At 49.4% G+C, this 24,318-nt stretch overlaps 7 protein-coding genes across 7 annotated transcripts; 2 read left to right on the top strand and 5 right to left on the bottom strand.

Moving 5' to 3' along the window:
• Positions 1-169: 169 nt before the first annotated feature.
• Positions 170-2,578, bottom strand: FTJAE_12862 (origin recognition complex subunit 3; the record flags this gene model as incomplete). The annotated part of the gene is made up of 7 exons (XM_037345947.1): positions 170-1,288; positions 1,343-1,616; positions 1,669-1,808; positions 1,853-2,087; positions 2,136-2,209; positions 2,258-2,470; positions 2,528-2,578. The coding sequence occupies 7 exons, from the start codon at positions 2,576-2,578 to the stop codon at positions 170-172; spliced, it is 2,106 nt and encodes a 701-aa protein (XP_037200118.1).
• Positions 2,579-3,402: 824 nt separating this feature from the next.
• On the bottom strand, positions 3,403-5,485 carry FTJAE_12861 (PWWP domain protein; the record flags this gene model as incomplete). Its single annotated transcript, XM_037345946.1, has 6 exons — positions 3,403-3,441; positions 3,494-3,985; positions 4,041-4,241; positions 4,294-4,606; positions 4,656-5,181; positions 5,326-5,485. The coding sequence occupies 6 exons, from the start codon at positions 5,483-5,485 to the stop codon at positions 3,403-3,405; spliced, it is 1,731 nt and encodes a 576-aa protein (XP_037200117.1).
• A 36-nt stretch (positions 5,486-5,521) lies between these two features.
• FTJAE_12860 (pre-mRNA-splicing factor brr2) lies at positions 5,522-12,973 on the bottom strand (the record flags this gene model as incomplete). The annotated part of the gene is made up of 3 exons (XM_037345945.1): positions 5,522-6,050; positions 6,288-6,833; positions 6,885-12,973. The coding sequence occupies 3 exons, from the start codon at positions 12,971-12,973 to the stop codon at positions 5,522-5,524; spliced, it is 7,164 nt and encodes a 2,387-aa protein (XP_037200116.1).
• A 586-nt stretch (positions 12,974-13,559) lies between these two features.
• Positions 13,560-15,110, top strand: FTJAE_12859 (uncharacterized protein; the record flags this gene model as incomplete). The annotated part of the gene is made up of 1 exon (XM_037345943.1): positions 13,560-15,110. The coding sequence occupies one exon, from the start codon at positions 13,560-13,562 to the stop codon at positions 15,108-15,110; it is 1,551 nt and encodes a 516-aa protein (XP_037200115.1).
• Positions 15,111-15,234: 124 nt separating this feature from the next.
• Positions 15,235-16,546, bottom strand: FTJAE_12858 (replication factor C subunit 2; the record flags this gene model as incomplete). The annotated part of the gene is made up of 4 exons (XM_037345942.1): positions 15,235-15,399; positions 15,452-16,246; positions 16,302-16,380; positions 16,431-16,546. The coding sequence occupies 4 exons, from the start codon at positions 16,544-16,546 to the stop codon at positions 15,235-15,237; spliced, it is 1,155 nt and encodes a 384-aa protein (XP_037200114.1).
• Positions 16,547-17,948: 1,402 nt separating this feature from the next.
• On the top strand, positions 17,949-19,738 carry FTJAE_12857 (ubiquitin-conjugating enzyme; the record flags this gene model as incomplete). The annotated part of the gene is made up of 8 exons (XM_037345941.1): positions 17,949-17,978; positions 18,057-18,090; positions 18,168-18,262; positions 18,307-18,346; positions 18,399-18,495; positions 18,548-18,559; positions 18,608-18,776; positions 18,824-19,738. The coding sequence occupies 8 exons, from the start codon at positions 17,949-17,951 to the stop codon at positions 19,736-19,738; spliced, it is 1,392 nt and encodes a 463-aa protein (XP_037200113.1).
• Positions 19,739-20,315: 577 nt separating this feature from the next.
• On the bottom strand, positions 20,316-21,086 carry FTJAE_12856 (uncharacterized protein; the record flags this gene model as incomplete). The annotated part of the gene is made up of 1 exon (XM_037345940.1): positions 20,316-21,086. One exon carries the CDS (start codon positions 21,084-21,086, stop codon positions 20,316-20,318), a length of 771 nt encoding a protein of 256 aa, XP_037200112.1.
• Between the last annotated feature and the right edge of the window lie 3,232 nt (positions 21,087-24,318).

Genomic DNA, 24,318 nt, shown 5'->3' with positions numbered 1-24,318 from the left:
TCCCTCCCCCCCAAAACAAAAACCTGTTTCCAGACGTGGTTAATCCCGTCTCATCCCCTCAAATACAAAGGACCATCCCCATTTGGCGGTTGCAGTCTTGTCTTCAATCTTCTCGCCATGTCTCTCCTTCTCAAACTTTGTCGACCAATGCAATCGTAATTCTCCATAATCAGAGCCACTTCAGCTTGGCAATGTGGTCCGCTTTCTTCTTGCTTGCTTTGACAAATCCCAAAGCCCTCAGCTCAGCCAGCCCACGGTAAAACATCACCAGCGACCTGCGTTCGTCTGTCTCCTCCTCGCCTACAAGCGCTGAGAATGCTGCCCAGAGATCTGCCACGTTGATGAGGCTCCCGGTCTCTGTGTATAGCCGGTACAAGAGCGCCGTGGCCGGCAGAGTGGCCGGCGTTTCTCCATCGCCTGGCTTGCAGCATGAGCATGACAAATAGTCGTGCGGCCTCGTGAGGCTGCGTTCTAGAACTGCCCGTGGTCGAGGCACGAACACGTCTCGCGATGGAGCTCGGGAATCGTATAACCAGCTCTCCGACAACAAAAGAGACCTGGGCCTCACAAACTGAACATGCCTGATCAATAGCTCCGTGATGTCGTCGACGGCCTGAGTAAGTTGCTTGTCTTCGTCTGTCAGTGCCGCCGAGTCTTGACTCAATTGAACTCTTTGTGCAATCACAGTTGTGCGCATCACTTTGCTCTGTCCGCTGTACTTGCTCCGTAGTGTAATCTCCTGCTCTTCTGCCCTTGATTGTAGCTCTTCCAGATTGATAAGCTGTCTTGCCAATGCATCTCGAAATTCAATGTCCGTTTGCTTCGATGCTGGACCAAGAAGCAAGCCGTTGTCTCCCTTCTGCAAGATTGATACAGCCTTGCGAAGCATTACCAGCAGCTCGCTGACGTCCATACGCCGGACCGACTCAATAGCTCTCGAGTCCTCCGTAATTGAAACGCCCTCATCCAACGCTTCCGCATATGCTCTTGAGAACTCAATGTCTTGCGATTCTGTTTCTCCCAGAATCAGAAGTGACCGCAAGAAATCCTCAACGGACTCTTGACGACGCGCCAGGCTATCTTGAACTTGCGAAACGAGAAACTCGTCGTTCTCAAGCAAATCTTTGGCGTATTGCACATTATCCATGATGCCAGATTCTACTGCCTGCTCAACATTTTCCCTGAAAGAATCAGTATGCCGAATGGCCTCGATATGCTCAGCTTGTAACGATGCGGTATGCTCGAGAACGCTGAGTGGGTTCGCATAGAAGTGACACATATAAGCGTACTATTATTTGTTAGCTGACATGAGACTTGTTTATGTTATCTGGTCCAAGTTCACCTTCAACGACATAGTGAACGTCTGGATGCCTGAAACCTGGTCGTGCTGACGATCAAGCAGGCTGCGGATGAGCGATGCACCCAGTACGACAGGAGCATCAGATGTTGCTACCGCTGTTTTAAACACTGTCTCGAGAATGGCCGAGGTCTGAATTACGTCAAATTGCGCTCCATAAATTTGCTGACAGGAAGTCTTGAGTAGTCTGGCTTGGAGAAGCTCGACTGATGTGGCGATACCAAAGAGGAGAGTAAAAGGTATACGAGGGCGCCAAGAGCTTGCACACGTGTTAGCAGCAGTACACAGAGGTATCTGAGGCAGAGACGTACTTGAAGAGAATGATCAGATCCGATAATAAACTGCTGTCGAACCCTTCACTGTCTTGAAAGGCGACAAACACATGCTCTACATTTTGGGGCCTGATAAATGCATACAGTGCCTCAAGATCATAGTCGAGATACCTCCGTCCCTGTAGAGAATGAGTGTTGTTCCGTGAAGATGCAGATAACTTACCTCTCGACCGTCCCTGACTTCAAGATCATCTTCCTCATCAGTTGAGGCCTTGGCTGTGACGTCTCGAATAATCTTCTTCAAAGTGGCTTTCAGCGTCGATGCCTCTGATGACCGCAAACCAACAAACTTGCTCGACGTTGTTTGCTGAAGTGTCTCCGATAATTGTTGAAAAAGCAGATCTTGTGATGCGATGTTAGGTCCTGTGATGATGAATGCTGAAGGGATTCTATCCCCACTATTCAAATATTAGGGGCTGCAGGTATATCAGGAGTACGACTCTTACGATTCTGTCACCGCGTCTTTGGCAAAGTCGCTGACTTCATTGAGAGTCTCGATATTTGAAGTTTTGAGTATTCTCTGATCCATGTGAGTGATAAATCCGGTGAACAAGCTTCGTCCACTCACCTCGATCCGTTCATCAATCTTGGCCCAGCTCTCCTGGAACAATCTCTCCCTTAATTTGACGAGTTCGGATTTCTCAGCACCATTGAGAAGAGGCACAAAAGCTGATGAGTCTTTCACCACTTCTGCAGAGTCCTGGCCCTGCTTAGATCGTCTCCTGCGCTTGACTGGCTTTTGGCGTGTCCCATCGTTTTCAGGGTCAAATATATATGCGACCTGTTAACCGAGTTAGTGAAAGGCATTGGACAGGTTTCATGATTAGGGTTTGATTACCTGATGATCCTCTTGGCTGTATGTGTCCTGGTTGACGACTTCACGGGCCATAATCAACAGATTTATGCTGCACAAGTTATTGAAGTCTTGAAGGATGGAGAAGCTCCTGAGCTTGGATTGATGAGGGTGAATGGTCAACGCGTTTTGGACAGTGGATAGACGTACTAGCACTGTACTGCGCACTGTATCCCAACAACCAGGAAGATCGTGTCCATACTTACATACATACATACACAATCACTCAGATTTCACACAAAGCAAGCATGATACCTAGGTAGACAGACAATGACTGATATATACGACCTGTATGGGTTCCTATACTATTCATCGCAAACAAACAAGACATTTTATATAGAATGCTTCTAATTCTTTTGTCCCATTCATCATCTGTATGCTATTGCTCCCCAAATCCTCATTCTCATATGCCTCCTCTCCGATGTCATCATCTCAATCTCCGAGAGCTTGCTTCGCTTCGCTTGGCTTGCCGCCAATCCCATATGCCGTCTCGACATCCATACCATGCTCGTCTCCTGTCCAAACTGGTTTATAGAAACCCACGTAAAGCGAGTCCCCTGACCCAGTATTGCTGATTTTGCCCTTTGTACAGTCCCTCCAAAAAGATGTTTCTTGCCTCCGTCACTCCTGAGATCATTATGGCTCCAGAGAGTCATGGCGCACCCCTGCCGCCAGATTTGGCAGATATTCATACAGACACTGAAAAGACGCAACGCGACGAAGTCACTTTTACCATAGTTGTCAAGAAAAGCATAAGAAAAAGTAGAAAATCGGAAGGAAAAAAAAATCAGTGTTTGTGGACCGTAACCGTGACGCCATGAAACAAATTGCTCTAAAACCACCTTGAGCTGACCCGTAACTTAGGCTGCAGCTTCAACAGGCTCAGGAGGGGCGACGGTCTTGTTTTTCGGTTAGTCAAGCTGATGACAACAGGGCTTATTTTCAACTCACCTCGTCTTTCTTCTCTTCAGACGCTGATGCTTGTGGTGTTTCCGCAATCTTCTCCTCCTCGGTCTCCCCGGGCTTCTCAGTCTTGGCTTCTTCCGTCTTTGTGGCCTCCGGTTTTGGTTCTTCAGTAGTCTCCTTGCCACTATCGTCCTTCTTGTCATCTGGCTTGGCTTCCGACTTGCCATTGACGCCGTTGGTGGCATCGGGAGCAGGGGTAGCATTTTCAGTGGCCAGTAGCTGAGTCCACTGGTCCAGAAGAACCTTGGAACGGTCCTTGAAATGGAACTCGTCCTCACGGGGGATCGATTCCAATTTGAGAATAGCTTTGAGAACCTTGTTGATCTTGGTCGCACGAATGATGGACACCTCGAGATCCTTCAGATTCTCCAACATGGTGACGTATTCTGACATGTGCTCCATCTCTGATTCCTGGGGTTGCTGATCTCTGGTGAGGAGACCTCGTTGAAGCTTATGACGGAGATATAACACTTCCTTCTGTAGAGGTGTCAGTAAACTGATCGATTTAAAAGAAAAGTTGCATTTATCTCACCTCCTTGTGATGCCTTCGCTCCTCAGGTGTCATCTTGGCCTTCTTGGTGGTCTCAGCCTTCTTATCAGACGACTTCTTGACCTTGACCTTGGCTTTGGCAGCAGATTCCTCTTTGACCTTAGGAGTACCATTGGCAGCCTTGGGCGTTGATGTATTGAGCTTAATCTTGGGTTTCTTGACGGATTCGGGCCGTTGTGGTGTCTATTAGTTTTGTTAGCAAAAAGAATCAGTGACACCCTGTTGGGAGAATTACACTAGCGTCATCCTCAGCCTTGCGCTTCTTGGACTTGGACTTCTCTGAAGCATCGTCGACGTCTTCCATCTCGACGTCTTCGTCAGCAGCTTTGGCCTTGCCCTTCTTGCTCTTCTTGGGTGTCGCAGCAGCTTGCTGCTTGGCAAGCAGTTCATCTTGAAATTGCTTCAGCACGTCCTTGTAGTGTTCGATAGAGTTGTGTTCGGCGGCGAGCGAGAAAGCCTCCTTCAAATCCTTGCGCATTTTCTCGGTGATGGTCTCTCGGGCCTTTTCGGGAGTGAGCTCTGTAAGTCCAGTATTGGGTACCCAGCCACTGTAGTCAGGTTAGCAATGATCGGAAACGGTGATGAGATGCAACTTACAATTCGTTCGTATGGAGATACATGACTGGGAAGGTTCTGTCGTTGACACGTTTGCCACCATCAGCATATGCCTCGGTATAGGAGCCATCAGGTCGCGCAGCAGCTACAGGGCGGCTATCGACAAGAGCTTGTGGAAGCATTGATTCATCGCAAATGATGGCAGGCCAAGCGGGAAAACCCTTGAGCTTGACCAAGAAGTGGTCTCCAGGCTTGGCGTCCAAATGCGTGAGACGTGCCTTGGAGGCCTTCTTGCTCAGGCTCTTGCGGCTGCCACCGCCGGTCGACTTTCGTCTATTGTTCTTCGCCTTAGCTGAGGCAGACTCGGTGGCGGCGTTTTCGGTTGCTGTCTCACCATCGGCAGATGGAGCGGAGTTCTCGGGCTTGGTCTCCCCGGCAGCCGGGGCCTCAGTCGCGTCCTTCATTTCGGTATCTGCACCGTCTTCAGTGGGCTTTGAGTCCTCCTTTGGTGCTTCGGCCGCGTCTTTATCTTGGGCGGGTTTCTCTGAGTTTCCAGCTTCCTTGGTTTCTGTTGCGCGATGTGGTCAGCATGGATCTGACAAAGGGAAGGACGCGCCTGAGCGACAGAGCACACGAGAAATCAAAGCGCGATTTCCATGGCAATGCGATCGATTGCGCAATGAATAGCAAATGCTTCGTGATCATAACTTACCCTCAGCGGTCTTTGTGTCTTCCTTGTTTGCCTCGCCATCGGCCTTTGCGGCTTCGTTTCCGATCGATGATGGCTCAGTGGGCTTCTCTGCGGCAGGAACTTCCTGCGCGCTCGAAGCAGTTGCCTCAACCTCAGGCTTCTCGTTAATCTGATCGGCCATGGCAATAGCGGTGATAATGTCTTCGCTCGTCACAAGTCACAGGAGCCAGAAGAAGAATTCCAGCTCGCAAAAGATAGGCGAACGCGTAGCGGATGCTGTATTGCGCGTATCAATGGAGCGCAAGGTTCGTAGAGCGATGGCGATGATGCGTTGGTGATGGTTTGCGCAATTGATGATGATGGGCGCCTCTTCGAGTTGTGCCGCGATGTTGGGGTTGACGAGGAAAAAACGCTGGTGCGAGTTGATGGGCTGGACTGGGACTGGACTGGGCTTTGCAAGGGAAACAGAAGCACTTTCAAACGTCACCAGAGCATCGATCACGTGACGGTCATCTGGCATTTGCGCTGCGTTGCGGGCGGCGTCATCCCCAACCCCAGGCTCTCTCCCTCTCACACACGACATCAAAGGCCCAGCGCGTAGTCGACGCTGATTCGACGCCTTGGTATACAAGACCATCGGAGGGACGCGTCCGTAGTCTCTTTTCTCACCATCTTCACTGCCCAATTCCCGGCAAATGTCACGTCGTGGGCCTAGCTCTGTCTGGACGCGTTTGGCGTTGTGAACACTAGATCTCAGCACATCGCGCCTCTTTCACACTCGTGGTGCATTATTAGACATCCACACAACTCGCCTTGTATCCAGACAACTCATCTCAAAAACACACACATCTCAGTCACAGTCCCGAGTTGATAGATTCGATTATTATCTCCTAAATCCGCATTCGTAGTCTTCAATAGTGTACAACGCCATCGTTGGCAATCGCCGGGGTAATTGTAATCCAGAGTGAGCTTTGAGCTTCTACTCGTCTTCGTCTTCGTCTTCGTCCTCGTCCTCTTCATCGTCATCCACGTCCATGCCCTCGGCTGCTGTAACCGAAAACTCCCGCTCCTGGTCAACTCCAACATAGCTATCACTCATTAGGAACAGCTTCAGATCATGCTCACCTGGTGATGGCACAGTGTACTCGAGGCGAACGTTGAGTTCCCGCCCGATTGTCACCCGCTTGATGGCCAAGAGGCTCTTGGTCTTCTCATCACCAACAACCAGCCACCAGTTCTCCATCTTCTTGGAGGGGTAGAATGGTGCGTGTACGGTAGAGTCATAATCACCGTCCTCCTCTTCCAAATTGCGAGCAATCTTGATGTTCAGGTAGGCCGGTTCACCTGCCCTGATCTCACCCTCGTCGAGAACCTCATGTTCAAGCTCCAGGTCAGGATACTTGTCGTTTGTGAAGTTTGCAGCCTGTGCCAATTGGTTTTGTGACAAGCCAAGTCGCTTAACAAGCTTGTTGTAATCGGCATTCTCATCCGGGTTCATGGCTTCCATGAAATCAAAGATGTCCTTGATTCTGCGAACAATATTAGCTGACGGTCCGTCCAGTCTATCAGTCAGTACGTACCCAAACTCATTAGCCACCTTGACAACCTCCGGTGAGAAGTGAGGGATTTGTTTAAGAGGGCTGTCCCGATCCCACATTCCCTGAACGATCATCTGTGACATCTCCATGGCGCTCATGGCATTGAGATGTCCCTCCGAAGACAGAATGTCGACCATGGCACTAAGGAGGCTCAGCACCCTCGACAGTAGGACCTCCTGGTCCTTTGCAAGATCAATTGGCAGCTGCATACGGGAGAAGTGAGACTGGAGCAAGACGAAGGATTTGAAATGAGGGGAGTCATAAACTGGTTCCGACATCTTGACAGGCACTCGGTCGTAAATGCGTCGCAACAGACCATCCTCATGACGTCGAATCTGGATTGACTCGAACTCTGTTGCTGAAGTGACGATTTCCATGATGCCTTTGAGCTTTGTGCGAGCGCTCAAAGAGAGCAGGAAAGTCTGCATCGTGATGTAGGAAATGTTGTAGTATGCCGCAATCATGGCTGCGTTTTGGGGTGCCACGGATCCGTCATCCTCGTCAAACTCGATGATCTTGGATTCGCTCAGCTCACGGAGAGTCGTCTCAACCAAGTCAGACATGTAGTTGCTGAGGCCCTCATGCGTTGTGCTTGTCAAGCTATAATAGCTTGGGTTGGCAAGCAACCTTCGGTAGAAATAGGTGAAGGTAGTCCAGTTGATCGCATCGTCGCCCGACTCGATCATCTTGGTGCTGATCTCTGTCACAAAGACATCGTGCAAGTAGTTGTGCAGATGCGACTCAACAGGAAGGGCCTCGTTTAGGAATTTCTTGTAGTACTCGCGCTTGACTTGGGGCAGCATAAGGACGCCTCGGCCTCTGCCGTCCTTGGAGGGTCTAAGAGCTTTACCGAACATGTGCAGCACCTCACTGAGAGGATAGTCGACATATCGATGCTCTCGGCCTTCAAAGTATTGTGTGCCCATGACTATCACGAGATGAGCTGTGCTGTTGAGCTCCCAACAAACATCGCGTGAAGCAACAAGCACCTGGATAGCACCATTGTCGTAGAGATGCTTAACAATTCGCTTATCACTCTGGCTAAGAGCCTCGTGGTAGTAACCAACACCATGAGAGAGGGCTTCGGCGAGTGCCTCCTCGTTGATGCGTTCAAGCAGAGGCTTCATTTGCTCTACTTCAGCGTGAAGGAAACGGTCCTCATCATCGTCAGCAAAGGCTGCAGCCAACAAATCTCGGGCAGTTGCACGAGTCTGCTTGCGGCTGGGCACAAAGATCATGGCAGGCTTGTCAGGAGACATTTGTGTGATGGCCAGATACGTGGGCTTGGCCATGGCAAGCATGAGAGACGGGAAATGAGTATTTGTGAATGACTGGAGGTGAAGCTCAAGAGGGACCGGTCGAACATGTGGGCTGAAGTTATAGATGTCGTGCTTCTTTGCATCGATCCATTCACCAATGTCTCGAGCGTTCGCCAGCGATACACTCAATGCGACAATTCGCAGGGGTAATTCTGTCTGCGTGCGAATGTAATGCATACGAGAGACAATCGTCTCGTACACATAACCTTGAGAACTGCCAAGGAGATGAACCTCGTCAGCGATGAACAGTTCAACTGTCTGAACATTCTTGCGTCGCTTCCATTGTCTTGACAGCACATCCCACTGAGTTGGGGTTGCCAAGATCAGGTCTCCCTTTTCCAGCAGCTTGAGGTCTGTTGCTGTCTCACCGGTAAGCTTCACTATCTCTTTGCCGCCATGGAGATGGCTGAGCCTCTTCTGCCAATCTTGGAGGCGGGAGTCAACAAGTTCTTGGAAGGGGGCAATATACACAGCACGACCAACATCGCCCTTTGTCCAATGCCTTAGAAGAGCAAATTCGGCACAAACAGTCTTGCCGCTACCTGTGGGAGCTCCAATAAACACATTCGCATCAGACTTGTACAGCGAGTTGAAAGTCTGCGTTTGGATTCTGTTGAACTGCTTCCATGCAGGATAGAGATCAACATAGCTTGATACCTTGAGGGCAGAAACGGGGAGAGGCTGGAGCTCAAGAAGTTCTGTATGAGGAGGGAACTTCTCAGGCAAGATCAGCTTATGAAAGGGAACAGGAAGCCTGGTCTCAGCATGCATCCATCGGTCAGAGATAACCGAAACGAAGTAGTTTGGAGGCATTGGATCCGTGATAGGAACGGTGAAGTCGACAATGTGCTCATTCTGCTCCGACTCGGCGTATTCTTTGCGCAATAAAAAGGTGTCGTGGTAAAGTATGTCTTCTCCATCGCAATCCTCAACAATGATCCAAAAGCTCTCTGCGGCGCCATGGATAGTATCGTCCCACTCAAAATTAGGTGTGATGCTCAGTTCGACACGCAGCATCGATCTTGTCATAGGTTGAACTTGAGCCTGGACTTCAACTCGCGGGAACTTGTTGACCAAGCCACATACAGTACGGCCGGCTCGAGGAAGACCAAGAAGCTCACCCATACGGGGAGGATCCAGATCAAAGTAGCTGCTCCAAGACACATCAATTTTCTCAGCCTTCTGGATAACATCCCGAGGACAAGAGGGGAACTGTCGAAGAGGTGACATTGTTGGCCACATCCGCTTCTCGGCCATTTTACAAAGGTCCAAAGCAGTCTTCGCAACGGATGCCCAGCCTTTCTTCATTGCGATCTCAAAGATGGCGCGCAAGATACGGCCAGCAGATTGCGTGACGTACACCATGTCGGCCATGAGCGCGAGGCCATCGAGCTTGAGGCGCGAGATGTATGCCTGCAAAAGGACATTGATCTTAGCGTGTGGTTCCTCAATGCTTTCCTTGACAGGGATTGGGACTCGGCCCAGCAGCTTAGCCAACTCAAGCTTCTCATCCTGTCGAACTGGGATATACTTGAACTCAGCACTGAGGGCGAAGACACGGAAGAGCTCGATCGTGGTGATAGAAGGCTGGATGAGGTTGTTGTAAGTCTCCATAGAACCGAATGTGATATAGTAATGCGAAGCGATACGACCAAGCTCAGTTGACTGGAGCTTTCCAGTCTTTTCATCATACTTGATGAGATTTGACTTTCGCAAAACCATGGCGGCAGAATGAATCAAGTCAACTCGCTTCTGCTCAAGAGCCACATCATCTTCGTACTCTGCGCCAACCTGGTAAAGTCCAGGCGAGCGAAGCATTCTAACGAAGAGGTATGTGTAGCCCAACCACTCAACGCCCTCATCACGAGTCCTTACGTTGCCCAGGACAATTTCTGCATTCAGGTTGTCCACCAGCTTGCTGACAAATTGACTCTCGATCGGAAGCTGCTGATTCAGAAGTGAGAGATAGTATTGCATTTCACTCTGTGTCGTAATGATGATGCCTTCTCCATAAGTATCGTATTGTGGTCGACCCGCACGTCCAAGCATCTGAAGGACATCTTGAGGGCTGAGCTCAACCCAACTACCCTTCTCGGGAGAGTACACCTGTGTTCCCTTGATGACAACTGTATGGGCAGGCAAGTTCACACCCCAAGCCAGCGTAGCAGTACACACCAGGACCTGGATAGCACCATGGGCAAAAAGGTTTTCAACATCTGTCCTGTCAGCTCGGCTCATACCAGCATGGTGGATGCCGAAACCATATGGCAGAATATCCTTCAAGTCTTGGTCGGTTGCCTGGGAAGACGCTTCATTGAGGACCTCACGGCTACCAGCATCGTGACGAAGGATCTGGTTGATTGTGTCTGACTCAAGGGCCTTATCGCGGATGTAGCGAGCAGTCTTGGCAGTCTCTTTTCGGGAATGCACGAAGATAAGCATCTGGTTACGGTTTGCGCCCACATGCTCGATCACCTTGTTGTAGCAGACGTCGTTCATGGTCTTTAGCTGCTTGATAGGTTTACGGTCAGTGACGCCAACAAACTCCTGTCGCAGAGGACAGGGTCGGAAAGATCCATCAAAGTGGAAGAGGCCCTTCTTCGTGTCCACTCGCAAGAAGCTCGCGACATCTTTGTAGTTGGGCAGTGTGGCAGAAAGACCAATAATTCGAACTGGCTCGCCGGTTTGTTCAGTCTTGCGGATGGTTCGGCTGACAATGCTTTCCAGTACAGGGCCACGGTCGTCATGGAGAAGGTGGATTTCATCGATAATGATGAGGCGCACGAGGTTGGTGTAGGTCAAGTCATTGGACTTTCTGGTGATGACGTCCCATTTCTCGGGGGTTGTGACGATGATCTGCGTCTCGGCGATTTGTTGCTTGGTAAGTTGACGATCACCTGTCAATTCTGCGACTCGAATACCATAAGGTTCGAGCCTACCACCCAGATTGCCGACCTGTTCCTGAACTAGGGCCTTCAAAGGAGCGATACAGACGATCTTAAAGGCGTCTAGATCGATATCGCCGGTCTCAGGGTTGCGATGTTTTCCAATCTCCCGGAGAATAGCGAGCATACCAACATTGGTTTTTCCACTACCGGTAGGGGCACAAACAAGCATATTTCCATCGTCGTCGAATGCTGAAGGATAGCACTTGGACTGAATCTTATTCAAGGACTGGTTCTTGCTAAAGGGGTTTCGTGACCACTCCGGCATATCAGAAATGGGTATCAAGACATCGCCGGGCTCATTGCGTTTCTTAGGAGTAGGGATATGAATTTCTTCATAGCCCTTGAACGTCCTCTTGGTTGAGCCCTCTGGTAGCCGGACCTTGGGGTTTGTCATAAGGTGATTTCCTTGATCGAAAACCAGATTATCTAGGTTGATTAGCTTTCGAGGCTTAAGTCCGCCGACAAGTTGGCCCTCGGCACGTTCAGCTTTGGGTCCATCTGTGGTAAAGGAAGCTGGGACATCGATATCCATCTTGATATCAATCTTGCCCCTCTTGCCCTCGGCAGTGTCTTTACCATTGAGTTCATTGAGAATCCATTGGAGACCCTCTGAGACCATTTCGCGCTCAACATCAGCGTGCTCTTCGGGAGTCTGTGTTCGTGCTAATTTTGTAAGCCAGAAAACCTTCTCCCTGTTCTCAACAAGCTTCTGAACCAACTCATGGTGCTCGTAGTCGAACAGCTCCATGAGATCATTCTCAACATCGCGTAAGGACTTTTCCTCGCCATCCTCACCAGGTTCTCCTGACAGGATCTTCAGAGCCTCCTTTGTTTTGTCGCTTTGCTCATGAGCGTCGGGGTATAGAGTGCCGATTTGTCGTTGTAGCCAAAATGTATCGATGTCTTGGGCTGGTATGCTATGCTTGTCTTTCTCGTCTTGTTTGCCACCTGAAGGCGCCGAGTCGAGAATCATCTCATCCCCAACATCAGCAACAGCATCTTCTTCCTTGCCTTCAGCAGTCTCTGTCTTCTCTTTCTCTTCCTCCTCCTCCTCCTCTTCGTCCTCTGAAGATTCGTCACGGACTTCATGAACAAGGCCCCCTTCGTCATCCTCTTCGTCTTCATCGAACGCGACCGCGACGCCCTGGCGCTCGTCTATTTCAGCATCATCGCCGTCGGCGCCACCCATCGCAACGTCCTCGTCCTCGTCATGGGTGTAGTAATCTGTGATCTTCTTGCCGAGGTTCACCAACTCATTAAATTCCTTGGGGTTTAGTGTCACACCCAAGATATCGTCGATTTCCCTCTTTTTATCCAGGTCTTTCATATCATCGTCCTTCAGAAATTCCAGGGCGGCATCCGCTGCGCTACGAACCATGTCGTGGGGTACGTCGCCCAGAGTTTTCGCCACCGAGGTAAGGATGAGATCGAAAGTCTGTCGCGTCGCTGCTGTTCGGGGCCGGTATGTGATGCCTTCCACCAAAGTTTCGTTGGCTCCGAGGATACCTATCGATTGAGGCGCCTCTGCCTTCCGTTTGCGCTGTTCTCGTGCGAGGATATCTTCGCCTTCTCTTAGGCTGCCTCGCTCGATCTCGGGGAGTCCAGGTTGTTTCTTCGGTTTTGGCGCGTCATCGCGTGCAACTCGAGCACCCATATCTCGAATACTCAAGCGGCCGGCCAGCGACTCTGGATCACCAGTAGCCTCATCGGTTCGTCTTGTAACGAATCGACGATCGGCCTGGAGAACCAGGTTCGACATAGCCGAGTACTTGTACTGCGACACATCTCGATTTGCGTCGGACATGATGGCTAGACTAATATTATGTTGAATTGATAGAGAACGTCGATGTTCTCGACAAAGCTCGGGGCGCTTGGCACTTAAATAACCATGAGTTTGCCACCGACGCGCTTAATTCAGATAGATAGCCGTTGCCTGGGTACGCTGTAGTCTGCGATTGGTGCGCAGTCGTTTTGTAAAGATTTGTAGTTGTCTCAATGTTTGGGAGTTCAAGTCGCGATCGTAAATTTCGGATCTCAGCCTAGCAGGCTACTACGCTAGGCCAGGTTCGGATAAGTGCCTGTGTGGCGCAAATGCATACGGGGCCAGAGCTTATCTCATAATTTATGCTTCGTTATAGATTTGAGTGATTATAAGACTATAAAGAGAATTATTTCGGCATATAGACTCTGACTATAATGGAAAGAAATATTTTATGATTATAATTTATTATGTAGTGACCCTGTTGTTGGTTCAGGGGAAACACTAGCCACACCTCAGCACTGTCTGAGCTGCCGCCCATGGACTAATATATTTCGTCTATTTACTTTCACCGAGACCAGAGCAACAAACCTAGGCCAGGGATTTCTTCACCGACAAACGATGATTCACAATGGCAAAATCTTCTGAGACCGCTGAGACATTTCAGAAGACGCTTGATCCATATATCAAGCCACGGGAACAAGTGAACTACATTCGGCGAGTTTTGGCTCTTCATCTCGGAACATGTTCTCATGATGGCCCAGTCAAACAGCCTGTGTCTTTGGCAGATCCAACTCGCGACGTAACTCTGGATCCAAGTTCGAAGGGAATCTACAGGGAGTACATTGAGGCTCTAAAGGCAAATGTTGAGGCCCGTCGAAATTACGAAGATGCTGCCCAATCTAATCTTCCCTCCTCGTCATTAGCCAAAGAGCTCTCATCCAGCAATGAGCTACTGGAAGAGCAGGTCTCACTTCTGAAGCTCCAGGCGAAACAAGCGCGACTTACAGCCGTCCAAACTCACTTGGACTCGCTCATGCAAAAGCCAGCCGCTGCTCCTGAATATCTAGACCCTGAAGATGTTTTTCATGATGCTACCAGTCTACCGAGTGTTCCAAAAGAGGTGGTGAACAGTCTTGTCGCACAACAGAGTGTCAAGAAGACGGACCTGACAGAACAAGTGGCACAGCTTGAAAAGACGGTCTTGAGGGCTAAACTCCTTCTGCGACGAGAGGAGCAGCTACTTCGGGAAACAAGAGCAAATGCTCAGAGCATACCAGATGTCATCAGCAATGGGATCAGACTACATGCTCTCAACACAACAAGGAATGAGCTTATCAATTGGATTGAGACAGAGTTGAGCAAGGCATCAGGGGATGACGATGGGGATGAGGACGGCTCCAAGGGGCATAGCCAATCAACAGCGGACCAAGCGACGATAAACGACCATCTCAGCAACATCAAAGAAAAGTACGCCACTTATCTTGCAACGAGGCGGTCCCTCCTCGCTTCTGCTGGTGCACGATTCGAGTCATCGGCTGTTCCCGTTCTGGCACCCTCCTCCACCAAGCAACAAGTTGAGGAACCAGAACCTGCATCAAGTACCTATCTCCTGACCCCATACATCGAGACTCTCCTTGCCCTTTCCCAAAAGCAGAGGGCCATGATAGCACAAAAAGCACATGTAAATACGACACTCGGGAAAGAAATCAAGGATAATTGTCAGTCGCTCAGTCATTTGGAAGAAGAAAGTCAACTGCTTCCATCTCATTCGGTGGCACCAACGTCTCGGAGGAGGTCTGGACTGGGAGAGTTCCTTGCGTCAGACGAACGCTCAGGTCTGACAGGCAAGGTACAACCTTGGGTTCTCGCTACAGATTCGGCCAAGATTACTACGCTAGAAAATGTGGCAGAGCAGATTGAAGGTGGACAGCTTGCGTTGGAAAACTCAATGCAGACTCTACAAGAGATTGACGAGCTTTTGGGTCAGGACGAGGTGGCTGAGGAAGCAGAAACACAAGCCGATACAACAGAGGGTGACGTTTGGCTTGAGGGAGGTCCCAAATCCCCAAGCAAGGCGAGAAGGCATACAGAGAAAGGAATCACAGAGCCGAGAGATGCCTGGTCTAGTCTGCAAGGTAACCTCGGATTAATTGGTCAGGGAGACGCAGCTCAGGATTAGAATAACAGCGACAAGTACAATAGATGTCCGGTGATATCGAGCCAGTTTAAAACGCCAACCCATTTCTAGCCATGACTCCGTCCCTCATCTCTTGATGCAGCACACTAGATACAGAGCCGATAGCTCACTTCTTCGACATGATAGTCGATATCCTCACTGACAGGTCGAGGATAGAGAGATGCTCATCTGCTCCATCTACTAATCGCTTGTCAACTTCTGAGAAAACCAACACGATCTTGTTTTTCTGTGCATCGGGTATCGTCTCGTCGTATGTTAAGGCTTGGTAGAGCTGTCACGGGAGTTATTAGCAGCAGTTCGGTGATACAAAGGATAAAACTTACTTGGTTGACCACTTGACCTGCGCTCCAGCCATCTGCAACTAGTTTCTCAACGACGTCCGAAATGATCTGGTAGGAGGATCCTGACTTCTTCGGACGTATTGCTTTGAGGAGATCCTCGATGGTCGTGTCCGGAATGACACCAGCAATGTCCTCAACAATCTTGACTGTGACCGCCTTCTTGTCCACATCCATCACCTCGTCACCCTCACCCTCAGCCTCCTTGTCCGGTGCATTGGCGCTAACGAGTCGAGCAGCACTTTGCAAGAAAGTAATGGCTTTTCGAAGATCACCCTCACTGCACTTGATGAGTGCATCAACAGCGCCGTCCTCGAGTGGCACGCCCTCCTTCTCTGCGATCTCCTCCAGTCGCTTCTTTGCATTGCTCTGGTCGAGACTCTTGAAACGAAATTTGCTGCATCGACTAGCAAGCGGGTCGATGATTCGAGTCACATAATTGCAAATGAGACAGAATCGAGTAATCTTGCTGTATGTTTCCATGGTTCGTCGCAGTGCGCTTTGGGCATCTTGTGTCATGGAATCGGCCTCGTCGAGGATAATGATCTTGAAGGGAGGGCAAGGGTATTTGTCCTTGTAGCCGGGGGCCGGGTTGATCAATTGCATTCGCGCAAAGTTCTTGACCTTTTCTCGGACGATAGAGATGCCACGCTCGTCGGAGGCATTGAGCTCGAGGACTCTCGATTTGATCATATCGGGACCGTATAGTTCCTTGGCGAGTGCCAGAACTGTCGAAGTTTTGCCTGTCCCGGGAGGCCCGTAAAACAGCATGTGAGGGAGCTATGAAGGATTAGTATTGAAGCTTCTTGCAGTTCAGAGCAAGGGGGTATTGTACGTTGGAGGACTGCAGTGTCCGTTGGAGCACATCAACGGTATGATCTTGAGCAGTAACATCGCTGAGGGTCTTTGGCCGGCTGGTTGTGTTAAACCTCGAGTAATATATTGCATTTCGAGTTTCACGTACTATTTCTCGACCCAGGGTTGAGTTCGAGCATTTGAAGGTTTATCTTGCTTCTGGTCAGCGTTACCGTTGGCTGCCGCTGCTGCCTTTCTGGCCTTGAGGTCAAAAAAGCTAGCCATCTTGATTCAATTATATACTGGCTTGTCGGACTGCCTGTGGCCGAGCTTGTAGGTGAAGGCGGAGGATACCAGCGTGCGAAATGGTGATATAAAATCACCGACTTGCGTTGATGGGAGCTAAGGAAAACCAATTTACGCGTTAAAGAAACGCGCAGCGCGTCACCATTGGCAACCACAGCCACAGCACTTCCGTAAGGCAGCACCCGGCCGGGCCCACCTCTTTGAGCTCCAGGGTAAGGTAAGTACCTAGGGTAGGTATCCATAGGTTAGGTTAGTAGTTTCATGGTTTGATGTAAATGATAATTGTTGGCGCTCAGAATTCACAAGTGTGTATATGCATTTGCTACTTACAGTTTTACATTTCTTATGGGTATTTCTATTCTTTTTCTTTCATTCATTCACTCAGAAAGCAAGCAAAATAATGCCCAAATAAGAAGCCATGTTTTTGCAACATATGTACACACTCTGCATTCCCTGGCTCTTCCGTAGATTTCATGCAATCAACCAAATACCTACTCAGACATATCACCTAACTTCACTGAGAAGGGGGAGGGGAGAGAGAATCAGAAGAGCAAATAGAGTGATTAGACTTGGAAGTTGGTATGAGTTTTCACTTATCCCGTTATTTGTTAGGATACGGGCCTTGACCAGCAAACCCATGATATATCTCAGAGACAGCTAAAGCTCGTCCCAGCAAACAACGATCCACCTTACATGATGATGATGATTAGGAACGCTTGTCTAAGAAAATGCAAGGCACTGAACATAGCTACCTATGGTAGTAGTAGGTAGGTGCTGGATTGGGGTTTAATTGCTGTGGGAATCATAAACATTTGTCCTGATTGCTGTAATAAAGGCCGTAAATAGCTGTGAAGCAGAACAAAGTGAATAATAGCAACAGCATTTCCTTGATATATAACAAACATCCGTACTCACCTTTGGTCACTTCACTAATCTTTTAGTACCTAGGCACCTACTTACTTAGTACCTGCTAGGTAGGCAATAGGAGTCGTCTTTAGGTTCAGAAGTACCTAGGTACTCTGTAGATAGGACATTAATAGGCAGGTTTAACTTTTGTTGTCTGCCGATAGGTGTCTGAAAGCTGCCTGCCAGCCCCCATGAGCTTCCCGCCTCCCCCACTTTCCTCCTACGGTCCTAATGATTGATACCTGCTCACACAACCTACCCACCTCGAGACTCCAACATCTACCCTTACATTACCTTACGTTATACTTCACCTCACTTACCTTTTACCTTAGTAACTTGACAACCACCACTCAAAACTTCAAAACTTTCACACCAATAGCCTCACACTTGGAAGCAACTTGTCCATGTGCGTCGCACTCTGCAGTCAGCGCTCGTCCTCAAACGTCAACGTTTAGACTGCAACATACGAGGCGCCATGGACCAGTCTATCATTCGCATCTCCAAGGTTCGCTGCCCCGCATTCGCTGGCATTCCCATCCCTTCGTTCACGATTCCACCTTTGAGATACTAACACTATACCAAGGAGCTGGGTGACATCCAGAAGAACTGTGACTTGTGTATGTCGCTTTTGCCAAATGGCATATACCACGCATTCGAAAGAAGAAACTGACCACGCGACTGCCTTTTATTACAGCGCTCGCCGTAGCATGTCGCGACATCGATGTTCGCAATGTAAAGGCCCTGATCATGGGTCCCCATGAGACTCCCTATGAATTTGGGTTCTTCGAGGTATGTCGTGAGCGCTGCATTTATCCTTGTCTACGTGAAGATAGGCTGATTCAACTCGACAGTTTGCCATTCGGTTCCACAAAGGTAAAGTCCCCCCATACCAGGACAAAGCTTATAGTCTCATCTTCGGTGACAGAGTATCCTTCCAGATCCCCGAGTGTAGTCTGTGTCACCACAAACGGGGGACGTTGTCGCTTCAACCCCAATGTATACAGCAACGGGAAAGTCTGTCTGTAAGTAATCAGACATTGCTACTTCATTATACTCATGCGCTAACACGTTCAGGTCAATTCTAGGGTATTATAATTGTGTCGAAGATTAGGCGGTTGAACTGACAATGGCTAGAACATGGCGTGGTGAGCGTGGAGAGGAGTGGTCATCTGCACAAGGACTTGAATCAATCTTATTATCCATCCAAAGTCTCCTATCATCTAACCCCTACGAGAACGAACCGGGCTTCGAGGATGCCAATGATGAAAGCGACAAGAAAAACCAAAAGGATTATATCCAAAAGGTCTGTTGCCATTTCAAATTACAGGAGAACCCCTCTAACCCTGGTAGATTCGACACGAGACACTACGTATCAGTGTCATCCAACGTCTGGAAGGCTATCTCGGAATGAGCACCAGTGGCACCCAGTTGCACAGTCTTCCAGGAGCGAATGATATGGATGATGATGACATTGACGAGGCTACCGTCCCCTTCGAGCCTTTCAAAGATCTGTGCAAACGCCGGTTTCTTTGGTATTACGAATCATACCTCGCTGCGATCGAAAAAGGCAAATCAGAGACCAAGCCCAACCAGCCTTTTACAAGAATGCCGTTTGAGTCACCAGGAAACAACTCAATGGATGGGAAATTCAATTATCCCGAGCTCAGCAGCCGCCTGCATGCCATCAAGGCTGCCATCGACGCGGAGCCTGAAAAATGGGCCGCTGAGGGCCTAGAAGCTAAGAAGAAGGAGACAACTGTTGCTGTTAACCTTCAGCATCAGTTCGAGCAGGTTGTCGAAGTATTCAAGCGAGGTGATATGCCGCATGACGTTTTTCTCGAGAACGAGAACCCCTTCGTCTGGGTCATAACCTACTTCGGACGCCCTATGACCAACCTCGACGGTGGTCTGTTCAGAATCAAAATGAACTTCAGCGTCCGTTTCCCCGAAGAGCAACCTCGTGTCAAGTTCGAGACCAAGATCTTTCACCATCACATCGCTGCAGATGGTACAGCATGCTACACTCCGAACCCTATGAAAAGGGAAGATGTACGATCCCATATTGATGCCATCTTTGCGATACTTGAAGATGACGAGCCAGCCTATGACCCACGCAAAATTGTGAACCCGGAGGCGACCAAAATGTACTGGGGAGGAAGCCCAGACGACAAGAAGAAGTACAACCGACGTCTTCGCCGATCCGTACAGCAGAGCATGGAGTCAGTACCTAATCAAGATCCTGCAGTCATTCTACGCGCAAGCTAATCGACATTTACAGGGACTTCCCAGAGTAACTCGCGTGCTCCGTCAGGCTTAATACTAGGATTTTAGATGAAAACATCATGGGGCGTACTGGGCCAACATCAGGGGCATTGATCTAATTTACATGGCGTTGGGGGCCTGTGGTTTATGCTGAAATGACATGGTCTGAGGATTGGACCATTTCTTTAAAATGCAGTTGACTTGATTTACCGTGACCAGGTTGTGATACGTGTGGCACAATCAACACAAAGCTACTAGACATATGAGATACCAAGTCACTCTATTTCCTTGCCCCAGTGAAAACCTATCGATTTACTCTTGATTTGGGATTACGAAACCGCAGACCTTCCTATAATGAAGATGCTTTCTTCAAACACAAGGTGGATTGAGGCTCAGATATTCCACCGTTACCAGAATAAGTGATCGGCATAACTGTTTGCACTCTATGAAACGCCATCCATCTATCCTCTAACGCCGATATTTGAACATAATGTACCCATTGCATCCTGATTTCCGTCAAAAGACAATATTTCGAATCTGTGTATGCGATTTCTTTCGTAACTCATGGTGCCATCGTTTCTCATGACCTCCTACTCTTGGGCTTCTTGTTTAGACGCTCCTGGGTTGGGTTATAGGGCGCCGCCACGCCTTGGTACCTCTCTTGCTTCCCTTCACCTCTGAATTCGTACATGCCGTTTGCGCCAATCGTTGCTGGTGTACCCTGGTTGGGACGCGTGACTTGTTCGTTGTGAAGTTTGTCGAGGGAGTCACCGACCACAGCGTATTGCGACCAGTTGATGGGCGGGCAGCGAACCACATTTTGCGGCTGGGGAAGATTCGTCCATGCTGGTGGCTGGGTAGTGATGCGCTGCTTGGAGGACCCTTCACCGGGGTCTTGCTGATTGCCGCTGTCCTGACCGCTCATGGGTGTATCTTCATCGTCGCTGTCGCTATCGCCATCATCTGCAGGCGCGTTGATCTTGCCTGCGACAAGGTCTTTTATGAAAGCTTCAGGGTCCTGGACGGCTTCGTCTTTTGCGCGATTGAGGACCTGGATGTCGGCAGTGGCGCGCTGCCGCTGAATCTGTAGAATGGAAATCGCCGACTTGAGCGCAATGACGTCTGGGTTGGAATCAAAGGCTATTGGTTGAGGTGTGGGCGGTGGTATCGCAGCCTGGTCGGGCTGTGAATGTGTAAGGCTTGGACGACCGCCGGCGCCGGCGCTTGCAGTTGCAGTCGCGGGGCGTTGGGTAGGACGCAAGGGAGGTGTGATGGGGGAAACAGGCGGTCGGGTCGGAGAAGGGGGATTATTGCTGGGAGGGTTGTCGGCGTTGATTGTGAGGGCGGGCATGATCGAGTTGCGCCGCTGGAGAAATTGCTTTTGTTGACTCTGACAAAGGTGTAAGCTCTTGCGCAAGTTGAGCGTGAGCTAGGTACCTAGGCACCGAAGAACGGAGACGTCACGGGAGAGAGAGCTCCGGATGACGGCGGAGGAGGATGGAAGTGTGAATGGTCCAATAGGAACAAGGACGTGGGACACAGGACCGAAAATGAGGGAAGTGAGAAGAGAAGTGGACGGGACGGGATCGGGACGCTTGGTGAAAGCAGCCCAGGACATGGAACGGATGTCAGGTGTCTCAACAAGGTAATCGATCGGGCTGTCGTGAACCCTCTGAAGAAGCAGCTTATGGCGGGGTCATCAGCCAAGTCTGATTAACTAAGGTAAGGTAAGGACAGGAAAGGAGCGGCTTTTGGATGTAACGTCAGATGCATACATGTTATGTACATACCTAGGTAGCGGTCTATTTCTGTTGCGGAAGAATCGTGCAAGGGTTAAGCCAGTGCAACTACCTATGCACAGATACATATCGAGACCAAAGCGCATGAATGTGACGAGTAGCTTTGTTTTCAGAGAAAGCGCCAGGGCGTCTCCATTTACTAGGGGCATCGTGAGGTTTCTAGGCGTCTCAACCTCAGCTCAGTGAGCCTGTGTCTCGGTGCATCAGCAAAAGAGTGGACCACAGCGACCTTAAAACCGTGCCCATGGATATCCATGGACAGATGGCTAGGATGAACCCTGTTGAAAGATCTCCATAATTGTTTAACGATCGGACAAGATCTCGCGCCAGCTCCGATGCGAGTAAGCACAGACCATCCTATAATTTGGCCATCTGAGACATTCACTTCACTTCCGTTTCTCCAAAGGCACAAGCATAAACGAAACAGGGACAAGCCGGCTCTTTATGCTGCAGGGCACGCGTTTTTAGAGGGATATATGTAGACTATGTATGGTCTTACAGGATCAAAATGACGAGCTCTTGTCATACGTCCATATGCACTAAAGTGGCGTTGATATCACAAAGCTGCCTTGACAGGCTGAAATTGATTATTATTCCCTCGAGACTCGAGAGACACAATGTCTCAGCTATGAAGAGGTGAGGAGGGAGGCGATTCTTTGGACTTTCTGACTGCGTATTAGCGTATGCAGGAAAGAAGAATAGCTTTAAAGAGTTGAATAATAGGGAGAATGTCTGAGCACCCATGGAGGTCAAATCGGAGGCCTTTCTGAGGTCAACATGGCTTGAGGTCTAAGGACGTTACATGCTGAGCACTTGGGCGGGCACTTGCATCTTCGCCTCTTGCCACGCTCAGCTCGATGGCTAGGTAAGGATGGGTGACGTTTCTATCCCCCGGGTGCGAGCCAAGTCATCCATCCTGTTAGGTTCAAACGTTGAACCGAGATTTGTCGATCATTTGGTCTCGACTCCCATTGTACCAAGCTCTCGGAAAGCCTCTGAACACAATAGGTCTCAGACATGCTGCCGTATCCAAAAAGAGCTCCAAAGTCAGACTTCTGGCTTGATGTTCGTGCGCCATCTCAGCCTTTGTGCAATGGCGGCCTTGCGCTCAGCCAATATGGCTTTGGCTTTGTCTTTGTGCACCAAGACACGGCATTTTCCAAGCCTTCGTAAAAGACGTTACTGGTAGTCAGGGGCATGGGAAATAAAAGTGGGAGACGATAAACTCTGTTGGGGACTTTGTACTGTAGAGCAATCCGAAAATGTCTCCAGCCAACGGAGCACAAGTCCGTTAGTGTCGTGCAGTAGTGAACTCTGTTAGCAAACACCATTATGAGCCAAGTACTGGGTACCTACCTGTAGTTAGTAAAATGATTTGCATCGCAAGATTCAGTTCAGCATGTGCTTCATCAAGATGATGGTTGTTGACTTTTCAAAAGCTTAACAACCTGATCGACACATCGAGTGCCATGAATAACCGCATGCCGCATAATTAATTGCTTTTTCTGTACCACTTGATCTAAGGTCCAGCTAGCCAGCCACCCAAACATCAACGTGAGATGCTGCAGATTTCCGGTCTGGTTAATGATCGTCAGTAGAGGCGTTTAACACTTTTGGGCTATTAAAAAACGGTATCCTCGGGTTGTGAAGATAGTCTACACTTTGACGCCTTTTACTAAGACACGGCCTCGCAACAAGAACCAGATCAGCAAACGGTGCCTCGGCATTCAGCACTAGCATATTATTTTCTTACAGGGCAAATTCATCTGTTGAACTCGCCGTCGAAGCCACCAACCCATAAACATTCGGAGACAACTTCGACTACTGCAGAGACCAAGACAAAGCCACAAGGTCTCGCCGTTGTATCGTCCCGCAAGAGGGTCCCCGGCTTCATATCAACTCACATCCAATCAGAAGCCCAAGTGAGCAATTTTCGTGTTGGGCCCTTCAGCTCGACATAGAAACTAGACCGAGATTGGATATCGTAGACCAGTTTGTGAGGGGTGTGATGGAATCGAAGTGACGCTGAAGGCTTGTGACAAGGAGGCATGGATGGATGGATGGGTAAGGTAATGCAATGCAATGCACGTCAAGTACCTCTGCTTGTACTATTGGACGCTGCCAAGGTTGGTTATTGGTTTTCCTTCTTATGCTATGGAACAAGGTCAGTACTTTTGGATAACTGAAGGGTATGTGACTCTGCAACTCTCACTTGAAATCCCCTCTACCCCGTGATTGTTTCTCCGACTTGACATCTCCATCATCCATCACTCATCCTCTCAACCCGAGAAATACCTCTTATATTTTCCCTTGCCGCTCCTTTCCTTGTTTCTTCCACTTCCAGAAGCAATAGTTCTACTTCACATTCCATCTATCGGGCGATCCTTTAGCTGCCGTCGGCAGTGCTTCCATTTATGCTGTGCACGACTCGCGCACTTGCATCATCCTGCCACTACCGCCGTCGACGTTCAACGCCAAAGGTTTGGGGCCACACAACCATCGCTGTTCCACCTGTTCCTGCATTTGCCAGTATCGGATTTTCAGAATTCCTGCCAAAGGAGAATACCTCTTAAGACCTCGAGACCTCTAGGGGCGACATCACCAAGATCACCAGCACCACATGGTTGAGGACTATGCCTAATCTAGATACGCGCGGCCTCTCAAAATATTCATTTATTCAAGGCATATCCTGAAAATACCGGGTGCCATATCCTCCCTTCACAGGCCTATACAGGCCGTTGGATCTTTTAACCCGACCGACCGCTTGGCCTATACATCAAAGAC

This window comes from Fusarium tjaetaba, assembly GCF_013396195.1.
Source record: "Fusarium tjaetaba strain NRRL 66243 chromosome Unknown NRRL66243_c0000365, whole genome shotgun sequence".
Lineage (NCBI taxonomy): Eukaryota > Fungi > Ascomycota > Sordariomycetes > Hypocreales > Nectriaceae > Fusarium > Fusarium tjaetaba.
The sequence above is the reverse complement of the archived record's forward strand: the minus strand, read 5'-3'. Positions and strand labels throughout refer to the sequence as shown.